Genomic DNA, 15,350 nt, shown 5'->3' on the forward strand with positions numbered 1-15,350 from the left:
TTTAGTGGGAATCAGGGCTCCATAAAGGTTTACTTAAACTCCCCCCACCTTTTTAATCCTCACAGGAGGATATTTTTTCCATTGATTTCCTGGTCACAAAATACCACGTGCGGGCATGCACGTACAGTGCAATTGAAACTTCGTGGCCCATGTGCAGAAGTTGGTATTTTGTGGAAGAGCCACACTCAAGGGGCCAAAGAGCTGCATGTGGCTCACAAGCTGCAGTTTGCCGACCACGGGCCTATCACAATTGTTCTCAACTAGGTCAGTTTTGCCCTCCAGGGATCATCTGGCAATGTCTGGAGACAACTTTGGCTATTACAACTGGGATATGGAATTGCTACTGTATTTATTGGGTAGAGGCAAGCAATGCTGCTAAACCTGCAATAAGTGATGCTCTACAACAAAAGATTATACAATCCAAAGTGTCAATAATACTATATATAAGAATGTGGTCTGTAAGGAAATTCCTGTAAGATTCTAGAAGTCGTTCATACAAATTATGTTTGTACCTGCTCATTAGGAAAGGCAGGTTTTTCCTCATAGGTCAGCCGTGGGAAAACTACGGCCCATGGGCCGGATCCGGCCCATTTGAAATGAATAAAACTATTGAAAAAAAAGACCGTACCCTTTTATGTAATGATGTTTACTTTGAATTTATATTAGTTCACACAAACACTCCATCCATGCTTTTGTTCCGGCCCTCGGGTCCAGTTTAAGAACCCATTGTGGCCCTCGAGTCAAAAAGTTTGCCCACCCCTGTCATAGGTGGTAGATTTAACTTCCCTATCCTCACCATGATTGGGTAAACTATATTTTGAAGAAGGAGCTATTGTGGGACAAAGCCACATGCTATTGCTATGTGTCCCACTTCACTCATCTTTATTCTGCTGTAAAATATGTTTTCATTTACTTTTCACAGTCTTACTTGAGATTGCCATAACTTCTTATTTAGATCATTGTAATGACCTTTCTTAAAAAATCTGAGATAATTGCAGGTTAACATGCAATTGTAAGATAATGCAGATCCCATGCATCCTTTGCCCAGTTTCCCACAAAAATAACATCTTCTAAAAGTATAGAGTAATATTACAACAAGGGTGTTGATATTAATGTGATCCACAGATCTTATTTAGATTTCCCCTGTTTTACTTATACTCATTTGTGTGTTTGTATTTCATTCTATGCAATTTTCACATGTAGATTTCTGTATCTGTCACTAACGTATCTTTCTTGTTGTCCTTTTATAACCATACCTTCCCTTCTAATTCCCCTCCATACATAACCCATCACTAGCAACCCAACCACTGATTGGTTTTCCTTTATATCATTTTATAATTTTGCCAGTTCCAGGATGTTATATAAATGGGATCATAGAGCATGTAGCTTTTTGGGACTGGTTTTTTGTTTTGTTTTTTGTTTGTTTGTTTGTTTGTTTTTTTACAGAGAGGAAGGGAGAGGTATAGAGAGTTAGAAATATTGATGAGAGAGAAACATAGATCAGCTGCCTCCTCCACACCTCCTACTGGAAATGTGCCTGCAACCAAGGTACATGCCCTTGACCAGAATCGAACCTGGGACTTTTTAGTCCACAGGCTGACGCTCTATCCACTGAGCCAAACCAGTCAGGGCTGGGACTTATTTTTTAAAAATTCAGTATAATTCCCTTGAGATTCAGACAAGTTGTTGCATAAATCAATAGTTTGTCTCTTTTTATTGCTGAGTAATATTCCATGTATGTATATAGCACAGCTTTTTAACCTGTTGTAGGACATCTGTATTATTTCTAGTTTTGGGCTATTATGAATAAAATTGCCCTGAACAGTCAAGTACAGAATTTTATATAAATATAAATTTTCATTTCTCTGGGATAAATCCCCACAAGTATAGTTTCTGGGTCTTATGGTAATTTTATATTTATTTTTACAAGAAACTTTTCCAGAGTGGGTGTACTATTTTAAATTCCCACCAGCAATGTATAATGATACTGTTTCTCCATATTCTCACCAGCATTGTTGGTTCAGTAACTTTTTTTTTATTAAATTTTTAAGGAGAGGGAGAGGCACATGACGTGAGAGAGAACCGGCTGCCTCCTGCACACCCCCTACCGGGGATCAAGCCTACAACCCAGGCATGAGCTCTGACCAGGAATCGAACCAGCAACCTTTCAGTGCACAGGATGACACCCAACCTACCAAGCCAGAGTGGATGTTGCTTCTCGGCGATACTGTTAATAAACATGCCTAATCTCTCTCCCTGCAAAATATATGTATGTAGCCTCTGTATAAATTTCAGATTCTTTACTTAGGCACTAAAACTATTTGCAGTGTGGCCCTTGCCTACCTTCATTATTAATTCCTATACATACTTTTTAGTTCCAGGTGTGTTGAAATAGTAGCTATCTCTTGTAATGATTAGATTATACATATAATATTACCAAATACCTGATACACAGGGTGGGGCAAAAGTAGGTTTACAGTTGTCTGTATGGAAAAATAATACAATAATAAATAATAATACCAGAATAAACTCTGTGTTTTGAGTATTCACAACACTGTAAACCTACTTTTACTCCACTGTGTATACCAAGCAATAAAAAAATGACAGTTTCTAGTAATTTCTGAGAGCTTATGTTGGCATTTGGTATGTTTAGAAGAGTGAATGAACTGTAGATAGACTAGATTCTTTCTAAATCCTGAAATGTCCCCAACCTCATCTCTACCTTTATAAGTTCTATCTTTTAAAGTCTGGGTTTAAGCCAATGTGTAATTATTTTGACACATAATCATACACTGTTTTGTACGTGTTACTAATTAAATGATGGATAGTGAGGTGTTTTTCTTCATAATAGATTATCTGTTTGGTGAGGGCATTTAACTGTACTTCCATTCATTTTATTTTTTTATCCTCACTTGAGGATATACATATTTTTTAAGTTCTTTATTGTTTTATGTATTACACAAGTCTCCTTTTTCCCCCATTGACTTCTCCCTGACCGCCCCCAGTCCCCAGCACTTGTCCTCACCTCTCCTCTCCCTGCCACCCATCTGTGTCCATTGGTCATGCTCATAATGCATGCATAAAGTCCTTTTCCCTCATAGATTGGACAGTCTAATCAATGCTTCTATGACTCTGGTTCTGTTTTTGTTCATCAGTTTATGTTCATTATATTTCACAAATGAGTGAGATCATGTGATATTTATCTATCTGACTGGTTAATATTTCGCTTAGCATAATGCTCTCCAGTTCCATCCATGTTGTTGCAAAGGGTAAGAATTCTTTTTTTACAGCAGTATAGTATTCCATTGTGTAGATATACCACAGTTTTCTAATCCACTCATCTGCTGATGGGCACTTAGGCTGTTTCCAAATCTTAACTATTGTAAATTGTGCTGCTATGAACATAGGGGTGCATATATCCTTTCTGATTGGTGTTTCTGATTTCTTGAGATATATTCCTAGAAGTGGGATTACTGAGTCAAATGGGAGCAGCTAGTAGTTTACAGGCTAGAAAGTACCTTAGTACTCCTGAGAGAGGACTCAGTCAATGTATTCCTCTCTCAGCTTTGAAATTATAGTCTGTTCATTTCTACTACCTTCCACATTGTACTCTTTTGGTGGTGGTGGTAATGGAAGGGTAATTTAAGGAGTAAGGGTCCACATACTATTGCTTTGGTGGGTTCTAGAGCCAGAGCAAACATGCCAGTGCTTTGATAACAACATTCCAGACATGTAATTATATTGCATGTAATCTGTATCACCAAAGAGTGATAGTATATGAGGATTTAGAAGTGGGATTTTATGAGCTCTGGAGGTTTGCTAGGTGGAGCAACCTGAAATTGAAAGTAAGAAAGGACTTAGTTAATTTTCCCAAGATATCCAGAGACTTAGAAGACTACATTGGGAGATCCATCCAAAGGAGAGACTCTTCCAGAAAGAATTGGAAATTAAGATGAGAATTGTTGCTTTAGGCCAGTGATGGCGAACCTTTTGAGCTCGGCGTGTCAGCATTTTGAAAAACCCTAACTTAATTCTGGTGCCATGTCACATATAGAAATTTTTTTATATTTGCAACCATAGTAAAACAAAGATTTATATTTTTGATATTTATTTTATATATATATATAACATATATATATATATTTAAATGCCATTTAACAAAAAAAAAATCAACCAAAACAATGAGTTCGCATGTCACCTCTGACACGCATGTCATAGGTTCACCATCACTGCTTTAGGCATTGAAAGCTTTACCTGTGCTCCCTCCCCCACCCACCCACACTTTTCTGATTAGAAATTATGTGGGGATTTTTTTTGTTTTTTTGTTTTGTTTTGTTTGTTATTATAGAAATATCAGTTTAATCTTTTACTGTAAGAATATGAACATTTTAAGAGGATCTTTGTTATTATTTATACAAACAGTATAATTAATTGATAAAGGTCTCTGGGTTTCTTTTAACTCCATGGTCTCGAATGTTGCTGTGGAGGATTCACATCCTGAGATGCATATTGGGGGTCCTCTGGGTTGACTGACCAGTAGCAGTAATCAAAGCCGAATGCCACAACCTTCTCCTGGGTGTCGCCAAAGCCATCTGGTCATTCTCCACCTTTAAATTCCTGATTTTTGCCACTTTGCCATCAATTTCCACAATAATTCTTCCTCCTCCTGTGGTCTCCCTCTTGCTGAGGGGCTGCACACTCATGGCCACCCGCACGTTTGCCATCCCTCGGCCTCCGCCCAAGCCTGGCAAGCTGGCCCAGCCGCAGCATCACCAACCCCAGCCCCAAACTTAGCCGCAGCCCCGTCCCAGCCCCTCCGCCCCACGTGCCCCCTGAGGTGAGCCAGCCTGGGGCAAGAAATTATATGTTTTTATCCTGTCCGTAAATCAGTAATGATATTTTTGACAAATATGAATAGATTGGGTATTTGTACCAGAAAAAATAAAAATTTGTAGATAAAATTAGACTAAAAAGCAATCATGTCTGTCAGTAAAGTTGCTCTAATATGTATAGGTTACTGAAAACTTCCTCTTCTTTCTATATTTTAGAGATTCTCAATTGGGAGTGCATAATAGAATCATCTGTGGAGATGGTTACTATACCCTGCTCCAAAAAGATTGACTCAATTTCCTCAGTGGTGTAATTCTAGACAATACTTCCTTAAGTTTTTGAGATGTTCTCTCCCTGGGTTAAAACCTACTTTCTCCCAATGCTAGATTGAAGTTAAAACTCTGTAACTTCCTTAATTTTTTTTATTGTGAAAATGCCTTGTTTATTGTGCAAATTATCTTTAAGAAATAGAGTCAGGTCCTGACTCTATTTCTTGGCTCAGTTGGTTGAACGTCATCCTATGCACAAAGGTTGCTTGGGGCACATGCCCAGGTGGTGGGCTCAATCCCCAGTAAGGTGTATGCAGGAGGCAGCTGATCATGTTTTTCTCCCTCTCCCTTCCTCTCAAAAATCAGTCAAAACATATTTTAAAAATATAAAGAAACTAGAGGCCTGTTGCACGAAAAGATTCATGCAGTAGGCCTGAGTCCCGGGTGCCGGAGGAAAACCGATGCCACTCCGGCTGGAACCGCCTTCAAAGCCCTTGCTGCTCCGGCCGGAGCCGCCTTCAAAGCCCTCGCTGCTTCGGCTGGAGCCGCCTTCAAGCCGGAGCCGCCTTCAGTCTTCGTTCCACCACTTCGCACCTACATATGCAAATTTACCGCCATTTTGTTGGCGGTTAATTTGCATATCGCTCTGATTAGCCAATGATGGGTGTAGCGAAGGTATGGTCAATTTGGATCTTTGTCTATTATTAGATAGGATAGCCCTGCTAGTGTGGCTTAGTGGTTGAGCATTGACCTATGAACCAGGAGGTTGTGGTTCAATTTTTGGTTGGGGCAAATGGGAAAAGAAAGGACAAATGATGGAACTAAAAATTTATGGAGTTACATAGGTTCACTGTATAATTGGTAATTAAAGTTACATTCTTAACAAACACAGCCATGCCCCAAAACCTCACATGACATGTCGTAAAGACCAAATAAAATTAACAGACCATCCCTAAACTGAATTGAGCATTGCTTAATCCTAGTTTCTCCTTTGTGTTGGCATTGAAAAATGATTTTTTCTAATCTCCCTACCTATCCAGTTTTCCGTTATTTTCAAAGGAAACATTTTTCTTTCTACTCACCTATTTTTTCTGTTTACTTTTATCTCACCATTGCTTAAGTTGCTGCTTTTAGCAGAATTTATTTAATGAGTACCATTTTGATGGGCATGGTTGGATGTGGCTTTAATTTATTCATTTATTTTCACTGCTTTTATTTTGTTGTTGTTAATCCTCACCTGAGGATACTTCCATGGATTGTTAGAAAGAGTGGAAGGGACAGGGAGAAACACAGAAACATGGATGTGAGAGAATCACATCAAGTGGTTGCCTCCCACACATGTTCCCACCAGCCTACAACCAAGCTATGTGCCCTTGACCTGAATCAAAGCCGGGACCCTTCGAATATCTGAGGGCTGAAGCTGTCTATCCACTGAGCCAAACTGGCTAGGGCTGGATGTGGCTTTTAAATATTTCTTTTGATACAAAATGTGTATTTACATTGCTTAATACTAATGTTATTCTAAAGGAAATTTTAATAGTTTTAACTTGAATATGTTTTCTTACAGCAGAAGAAGAAAACTAAGAACTTCAATCCACCAACACGTAGAAATTGGGAAAGTAATTACTTTGGGATGCCCCTCCAGGATCTGGTTACAGCTGAGAAGCCCATACCACTATTTGTTGAAAAATGTGTGGAATTCATTGAAGATACAGGTAGGATATAAATATCATTGAAAGAGGGGTTTTTTGTTTTGTTTTATTTTTTTATTTATTTTATTTTTTTTTAATCTTTAAATTCTTTATTAGTTAAGGACTTACAAATGTGTCCTCATTTCCCCCCATCATTGAAAGAGGTTTGATTTAAATTTTCACTTTTGCTGCACCAACAGTTTTTTAAAATGCTCATGATTCATTAAAGCTAAGTTTTGAAAGAGGTGTATAGTTCTCATTATTAGGATTGTCTTGAGTATTAACTCTAGATATAACCATCTGACATCTGAAAGAAGTTTTGTTATTGGCCAATAATGTTTTTGTTGGACTTCTCTTTAATAAGTGGCTAAGTTGAATGCTAAAATGTTAATAAACTCACCTTATTCTGGAATTTAGAATAACTTGATTGTTAAATCGTGCTATTTATTCATAGGTAGTTATGATTTAAATCTATAATTTGAAAGTTTTTAATATTTTAAAGTAACACTATTGATTTTTCTTACTTATTTTACACATGAATTTTTCTGTTAAAAATTAATAATAATTAAGAATGTTTGATCAGTGTTCTGCTCTCACATTGATGTTTCTCTCTCTCTCTCCCTTTTCCTTCTCTCTTTAAAAATCAATTTAAAAAGTCCTAAACAAAAAAACCCCACAAAACTGGATACCCATATTCTATCTAAAAAAAATCAAGCTTACTGGCCAGTGTGGCTCACAGGTTGTGTGTACACAGAAAAGTGATGGGTTCAGTTCCTGGTCAGGGCACATACCCAGGTTGTGGGTTTGATACCCAGTTGCTAGTCAATGTTTTTCTCTCACATCAATGTTCATTTTGCTCTTCCTCTCTCTCTAAAACATATGAAAACACATTCTTGGGTGAAGATAAAAAAATAAGAGTCTTGGTCAAGTCATATAGCCGTACTGATTTTCTTGTTGACTTTTTTAATTACTTAAATAGTATTACTGAAATCTGAAGTCATGATTGTAAATTTGTTCCTCCTTTAAATTCTGTTAAGTTTTGCTTCATATGTTTTGAAATTGTTTTAGTTGCACATGCATTTATGATTATGTCTTCTTTATGAACTGACCTATTATTATGAAGCATTCTCTTTATGCTTTGTAATATTCTTTGTTCTGGAGTCTACTTTGTCTAATATTAAAATAGTCAATGGTATTTTCTTTTTAGTAGTATTTATTGGTATATCTTTTCTATCCTTCTACTTTCAACCTTTCTGTATCTTTATATTTAATGTAGTTTCTCGTAAACAACTAGAAGCCCTGTGCACAAAAATGTGTGCGGCGGTGGGTCCCTCAGCCCAACCTGTGCCCTCTCACAGTCTGGGACCCCTCGGGAGATAACCACCTGCTGGCTTAGGCCCACTCCCCTGGTGGCAGATGGCACGCCCCATCCGCAGTGTCATCCCCCCGTCGCAGATGGCAGGCCTGGATCCCGCGCTAGGGCGGGCGGCGGCTTGGGATCGCGCTGAGGTCCCTGTGGATGTTCAGGCTCCGAAAGCGTAGTTTTTCTTTCTTGGTTTTGTTTTTACTTCTTGAAATTGAAATGTGTTAAAAAAAAAACAAACTTTTTTTTCCTGCACCTTTTCAGGTCTCAGGGACCCCGCCACGCACCAGCTGTCCTTTCCCAGCTAGGTGCTCCTCTGAGCTTTTCACAGAGGGGCAGCCTTTTAGGTTGTGGGGTGCTTTGAGAGAAGCCTGGCTTTCTGAAAGCAAGTGATGTGGGGATTTGTGGTCTGGCTGAGGAGCCCCCAGAGCCCACTCAGAACAGTGGGGGCAGCCACAGTGAGTGACCAAAGAAACCAGAGAAAAGTTAGGAGACAATAAACGGTTCGATTTCTGATTCCGCACGTTGCAGGAGCCGAGGTCGCCCTGGATTTTCCAGGGAGAGAGTGAGCGAGTTGCATGTGTGTCCACTGCCCCTCACACAACCGGCCCTGCGCCCCAGGAGCCCGTTGCACGGGCTTCTAGTCTTCAAATAATATTACATTACCATAATGTATAGTTTAAGAACATTGTAACAGTATATTTAACCCTCCTATCTCTTGTTTTATTGTTATACATTTTAATTAATTCTACAACGTTTTAAACATCACAGTACATGCATGTTTATAATTTTTGCTTTAAATAGCTAATTATCCTCATTTTTGAAAGATAGTTTCTTAGGTTATAAAGTCTTTGTAACAACTTTATCGAATATAATTCACATACTCTACAATTCATTTGTTTAGCAGAGTTGGGGAACGCCCGGCCCTTGGGCCATATAAGGCCCGAGAAATCCTTTGATCTGGCCCTGCCAAGGCATTAGGGGTGGGTTAATTAAATGTTTGACTAAAGATAGCAGGCTAATTTTTAAGTTGATAATTTTTGTAAGGCCTACTGATGATGTTATAAATATCCAAATGGCCCTTGGAAGAAAACGGTTCCCCAGCCCTGACTTAAAGTGTACAGTCCAGTGGTGTATTCACAATTATGTAGCCATCAGCACAATCAATTTTAGAACATTTTTATCATCCCAAAAAGAAACCCCATACCCATTAAGTAATCATTCCCTATTCCTCACACCCACCAACCCACCCTTAACTTTCTGACTCTGTAGATTTACCTGTTCTGATATTTTGTGGCTGCCTTCTTTCAGTTAACATGTTTTCAAGGTTCATATTACCGTATTTGCCGGCGTATAAGACGACTGGGCGTATAAGACGACCCCCTAACATTTCCACTCAAAATACAGAGTTTGTTATATACTCGCCATATAAGACTACCCCCTCTTCCGCACACCTTCCACACACCAAATAAAAGGTAAAACAATATCAGATTTGATTTTAACATTTTAATTTATATTCAAATGCTTATGACATGCAGGAAAACTGTCACAAGGCTGTATGTAATCAAACATATACATAAAACAGTGCAAGTTTATTACCGGTAAACATACCGGTAATTCACTAAAGAAAACACACTCTATAGACTGGTACCGTAGATGCTTCTCAGGAACACAGGCAAGCAGCCCACAACCTAGAGGGACTGTCAATGATAGAAGTAAGATAACAAATAGTAGTGCGCAAGTGCGAGCTCTTCAACATTCTAACAGGCACCATGATAGCGCAAAATCGCGAATCTTCAATGCATATGTAAAGAAATATACGGTAACCCGAATTTACCACACTCGCAAAATCGCACACAGCCAACCATACACCCAGTATGGTATCGCGATTCGTGATTTTGCGCTATCATACTGGGTGTATGGTCGGCTGTGTGCGATTTTGCGAGTGTGGTAAAATCGCATAACAGCAAAATCGCATAACAGCCGAGCATACACCCAGCAGCGCTGCTGATGCCTGAACGGTATGTGGAATGAAGTGGGCGGGCATCGGGAGGCCACTATGGCACGGGGCAAGCACTATGGGCAGTCTATCTGAAGTGTACCTGGCGTATAAGACGACCCCCGACTTGGAGGCATATTTTTCAGGGCCAAAAAATCGTCTTATACGCCAGCAAATACGGTATATATTCCATATTATAGCATCTATCAGTATTTCATTTTTATTGCTAACAATTTTTTCATTAATGGACATTTGGGGTTGTTTCCATTTTCTGGCTATTGATAATAGTGCTGCTGTGAATAGTCCTATACAAGTTTTTGAATGGATGTGTTTTTTACTTCTCTTGAGTAAATCATATGGTAACTTTTTATTTAACCTTTTGAGGAGGACCAGCCTGTCTTACAAAGTGGCTGCATTATTTTACATTCCCACCAACAGTATTCAAGATGTCCAATTTCTTCATATCTTCGCTTAAACTTATTTTCCTCTTTGTAGATTATAGCCTTTCTGAGCAGGTGTGAAGTAGTATCTCGTATAATTTTGATTTGCATTTCCCCTGATGACAAATGATATGAGCATATTTTCAGGTGCTTATTAGCTATTGTATATTTTCTTTGGAGAAATACCTATTCAGATCCTTCACCTATTTTTAGTTTTTTTTTTTAGGGGGGCAGAGAGGGGACTGTGGGGGGATGGGCGGGACGGGGGAGGCGGGTTACGCGGCCGGAAAATATACCCCTTCACCTATTTTTAAATTGAGCTGTTTGTCTTTCTGTTTAGTTGGCAAAATTTTTCCCATCTTTGGGTTGTCTTTCAAAATTCCTTGATAGTATCGTTTCAAGCACAAAAGTTGTAAATTTTGACACAGTTAATTTTTTAAAAATTTTGACACTGTGCATGGTAACATATCTAAGAAGGTTTGCCACTGATTCGTGCATCAGTGGGGTCCCTCGGCCTGGCCTGCGGGGATTAGGCCGAAATGGGCTCTCCAACATCCCCTGAGGGATCCCAGATTGAGAGAGGATGCAGGCCAGGCTGGGGAGGGAACACAGGAGGGCTCCAGGGTGCGTCAGGCCCATCTCACCCAGTCCCTATCTGCCGGACCCCAGCAGCAAGCTAACCTACCCTCTGGAGCATCTGTCCCCTGGTGGTCAGTGCACATCATAGCGACTGGTCGAACGGTCGGACACTTAGCATATTAGGTTTTCATTATATAGAATATTCTTCTAAGTTTTATGTTAGCTTTTACAATGAGATCTATTTATCCATTTTGAGTTAATTTTTTATAGGTAGTTCGGGGAAGGTTTTCAGCTTGATTCTTTTGCATGTAGATATACATTGTCCAAGTACCTTATTTAATTCCCTTGGCATTCTTTTTGAAAATCGGTTGACCATGATCATGAATGTGTCTGGACTTACATTTAATTGATCTGTATGCCTATCCATTTATGCTGGTAGCACTCTATAGCATTACTGTAGCTTTGTAGTAAGTTTTGAAATCAAGAAGTATTGAGTCTTCCAACTTTATTCTTCTGGGAATATAGTTCTATGCTGATGAATTTTTAAAACTGTTTTTTTTCCATTCAGCTTTGTAAAGACTCTTGTCTTCTGCTTGATATCTAACAAATAGTCTTCTTGTTAGTCTTATTTGTGATCCTGTATGTGATATGTTCTCCTCCCTCAATTCCCAGCTACTCTTAATATTATTCTCTTTGATTTTCAGCAATTTTAGTTAAAAAATAACAATGCATGCTATTCCAAACAAACAAACAAACAAACAAACAAAACTTCTTCTTGAGGTTTCTGGAGTTTCTTAGATCTCTTGGTTTATAATTTTCAAATTTGGATTCTTCACTGTTCTTTTTCCCATACTTCTGCTTCTGGACTTCAATTACATGTGTTTTAGACATCTTGAAATTTTCCCACACTCACTGAGGCTGTGTTCATTGTGTTTATTTTTTTTCTATTTCTTTGTTTTTAATCCTCACCCAAGGATATGTTTACTGATTTGTGAGAGAGAGGCAGAGAGAGAAATGGATATCTATTGCCTCCTATATGCATCCCAACCAGGAATCAAACCTGCAACCTTTTTGGTGTACGGGACAATACTCCAACCAACTGAGCCACCCAGCCAGGGCTCATTGTTCATTTTGATTAAGCTATGTATCTATTGGTATATGTTGTAGTTCACTGATTTTTTTTTTTTTTTGGTTCAAATTTAGATGTTTCATTTAAGTTTCTTTTTATGTGTTTCATTTTTCTACCCATTGTGTTGATATTTTCCTTTACATCTTTGAGTATACTAAAACAATTTATAATAGCTGTTTTAAAATCCTGTGTTACTAATTCTGTCATATTTCATTTCTGGGTCTGTTTCAAGTATTGGGTTTGTTTTGTCAAGTGTTAAATATTATGTGAAGCAATTTGATCCTTCCTAGGCTTGCTAATGTTTCAGGGGGTGGATCCAGAGCAACTTTTAGCCTAATATTTATTTAGACCTACAATGTGGCATGAAGACTTGACCCCATGTGATCTGCGTATTAAAAAAATCTTTTGAGAATAGAACTTGAACTATTCTTAGTCCCTGGCCTAAAGAAGTTTTCTTTCATACATGTGCAGTATTCAACCAAATGCTCTGGGGACTTTTCTGAACATCTCTGAGGCTCTTTCTCCATATATCTCTTCCTCTTTTGCCGGGGTCCAGCCCCGGTGGGTCCAGGGGTCCCCAAAGGTGTAGACGGAGTCGGCAAAGAAGGAATGACAGGGAGACAGCGTTCAGTTGATCAGCAGCCTAGCCAGGATCTCTAGCCAAGTTCTGGTCTGGATCTCCAGAGAAGTCCTGCCGTTTATTGTCTTGTTACATCCGTATTTATACCAGTTGATTTTAATCCTGTCAATTTCTATTACAAAGGTTAGGGCGTTTCTTATCTCCATTCCAGGGAGTAAAGATTATGTAGCTTAAGCATGATTGTTTGTAGTGATTAACTACCCGCCTGGCACTTAGTTAAGGAGTTTCATCCCCTCCCTGACTTCAGGGAAAAATTCCTACCTGGGGAAACAACCTTTCTCGGAGAGGTGACCTTGGTTAAAACACACAGCGCTAAGGGGAGCAAACATATTAAGAACAGTATGCTATATACGCCAGGTCCCTTGAAACATATGCTGTGCAGATGTTTCTTTCCTGCAGCGACTGTGTCAAGCAGCAAGGATTGACCGGCTTCCGGCACTCTTTTTTAGTACTGTACCCTTCAAATTCTAGTCTTATTATTTCTGAACTCCTTTTTACATCTTCTCAACTCTGATAGACCATTCTACCTCTGGTGGGATTCTACCTCTCTGCACTACTATCAAAAAATTGTCTCCAGACATTAATTTGGGACATTCAGACAGTTTAACTTATTTCTTTTTCCTCACTAATCACAGTTTTGAGCTGCCTGTTGTCTGAAAGCTGTTTCATACAATTTTCTAGGTTTTAGTTTTTTTCTATAGTAGGGCAATTGCCATAGCAGTTAATCCTTAATGATAGAGTCAGATCTATAGAAGTTTTTATAATAGGTATTATATAATAAGTTGTGTTAAGTTATTCCTGTTGGGAAATAGCCCTGGAAATATTATTATAAATTCAAAGTAGGCAAAAAGGGGTAGTGCAGAGGAGAGAGACTGAAAAGCATAATCACAAAAGGCTTCTCTCAAGAATTAGGATGATAAACCTGATAGATAGGGGTTAAAAGAGGACTCAAAAATGCCTCTCAGATTGCTATATTAGGGTGACTGTAGGTATTTATCATTGATGAAAATAGAATTTATAGTATGAAAAGTAGATTTGCCATTTCATAATGGATTTCTGTTATGTGCTTGTTAAATCTTAACCCTTTGCAGTCCAATTTTATTTTTGGGATTCAAACAGTCTGGTCCAAATTAATTGACAGGATTCAATGTTGAAGTTATCTGTCTCACTAGACCTCAGCTCGACGTTGGACCTGCTCCTAGCACCTGGTTTGTTGAGTCAGCCTCCATGTTGGACCGAAAAGGGTTAAGATGCACCAATTGCTATAACATGCACTGACCACCAGAGGGCAGAAGCTCCGACCAGTAGGTTAGCTTGCTGCTGGGGTTCAGCTGATTGGGACTGAGCGAGAAGGGCCAGACACGCTCTGGAGCCCTCCTATGGTCCCTCCCCAGCTGGCCAGTCTCCTGCATCCCTCCCCAGCCCCAATCGTGCACCAGTGCGGTCCCTTGGCCTGGCCTGAGCCCTCTCTCAATCCGGGACCCCTCAGGGGATGTCGGAGAGCCGGTTTCGGCCCGATCCTGCAGGCCAGGCCAAGGGGCACCACTGGTACATGAATTTGTGCACTGGTCCTCTGGTTTTTAATAAGAAAGAAGCATGTTATCAGCCTTCTGCGGAGGCTGTTAATCAGGCCCTGAGATAGGTCTGGAAAGAGAGACAGCTGTCAGCATTCTGGATTTCCCAGAAGAGCCCATGGCTGCCTAGGAGGCAGAGCTTTTGACGCTGACTGGCATAGAAACTGACCAATCAAAAACAAATCTGGGTGAACGGCAAGGAGCCAATGGCTGCCTAGGAGGTGGAGCTTTTGACGCTGACTGGCATAGAAACCGACCAAGCAGAACCTAATCTGGGTGAACTGTGAAGGCAGGACCTAAGTTGGGGGCTGAGGAGGGGTTTTAAGGGCAACAGCTGTTTGGTGTAAGGTGTAAGAAAGCAATTCAATTTTTTAATAACTGGTTTGGCAGTATAGTGCATATGGCTGGCTATCAGTCCAGATATAGGGATTATGTATTTTTGTCTGCAAAGAGCATCTCCTCCTACTGACATTAGGCAATTAGGGGCATTCAGGCCAGCAGGAGAGGGCAGTTGGGGGTGACCATGCCGGCAGGGGAGAACAGTTAGGGGCGACCAGGACGGCAGGTGGGGGGCCATTGTGGGTTATCAAGCTGGCAGGGGAGGGCAGTTAGGAGTGATCAGGCTGGCTGGGGAGAGCAGTTAGGGGCGACCAGGCCGGCGGGACAGTTGTGGGTGACCATGCGGGGGGGGGGGGGGGGAGTAGTTAGGAGCAACCAGGCTAGCAGGGGAGAGCAGTTGGGGGCGATCAGGCTGGCAGGGGAGCAGTTAGCGACGATCAGGCAGGCAGGCAGAGAGGTTAGGGGCAATCAGGCAGGCAGGCAAGTGAGCGGGTAGG

General features: G+C 40.1%; 1 protein-coding gene across 1 annotated transcript in view; it reads left to right on the forward strand.

Moving 5' to 3' along the window:
• ARHGAP5 (Rho GTPase activating protein 5) overlaps positions 1-15,350 on the forward strand; it is an 89,985-nt gene that overhangs the window by 27,695 nt on the left and 46,940 nt on the right. Inside the window, exon 2 of the mRNA XM_006763649.2 lies at positions 6,667-6,814. Coding sequence (XP_006763712.1) covers positions 6,667-6,814 — 148 coding nt within the window. The remainder of the gene's footprint in view (positions 1-6,666; positions 6,815-15,350) is intronic.

Source organism: Myotis davidii, unplaced genomic scaffold (assembly GCF_000327345.1).
Source record: "Myotis davidii unplaced genomic scaffold, ASM32734v1 scaffold116, whole genome shotgun sequence".
NCBI classification, from domain to species: Eukaryota; Metazoa; Chordata; class Mammalia; order Chiroptera; family Vespertilionidae; genus Myotis; species Myotis davidii.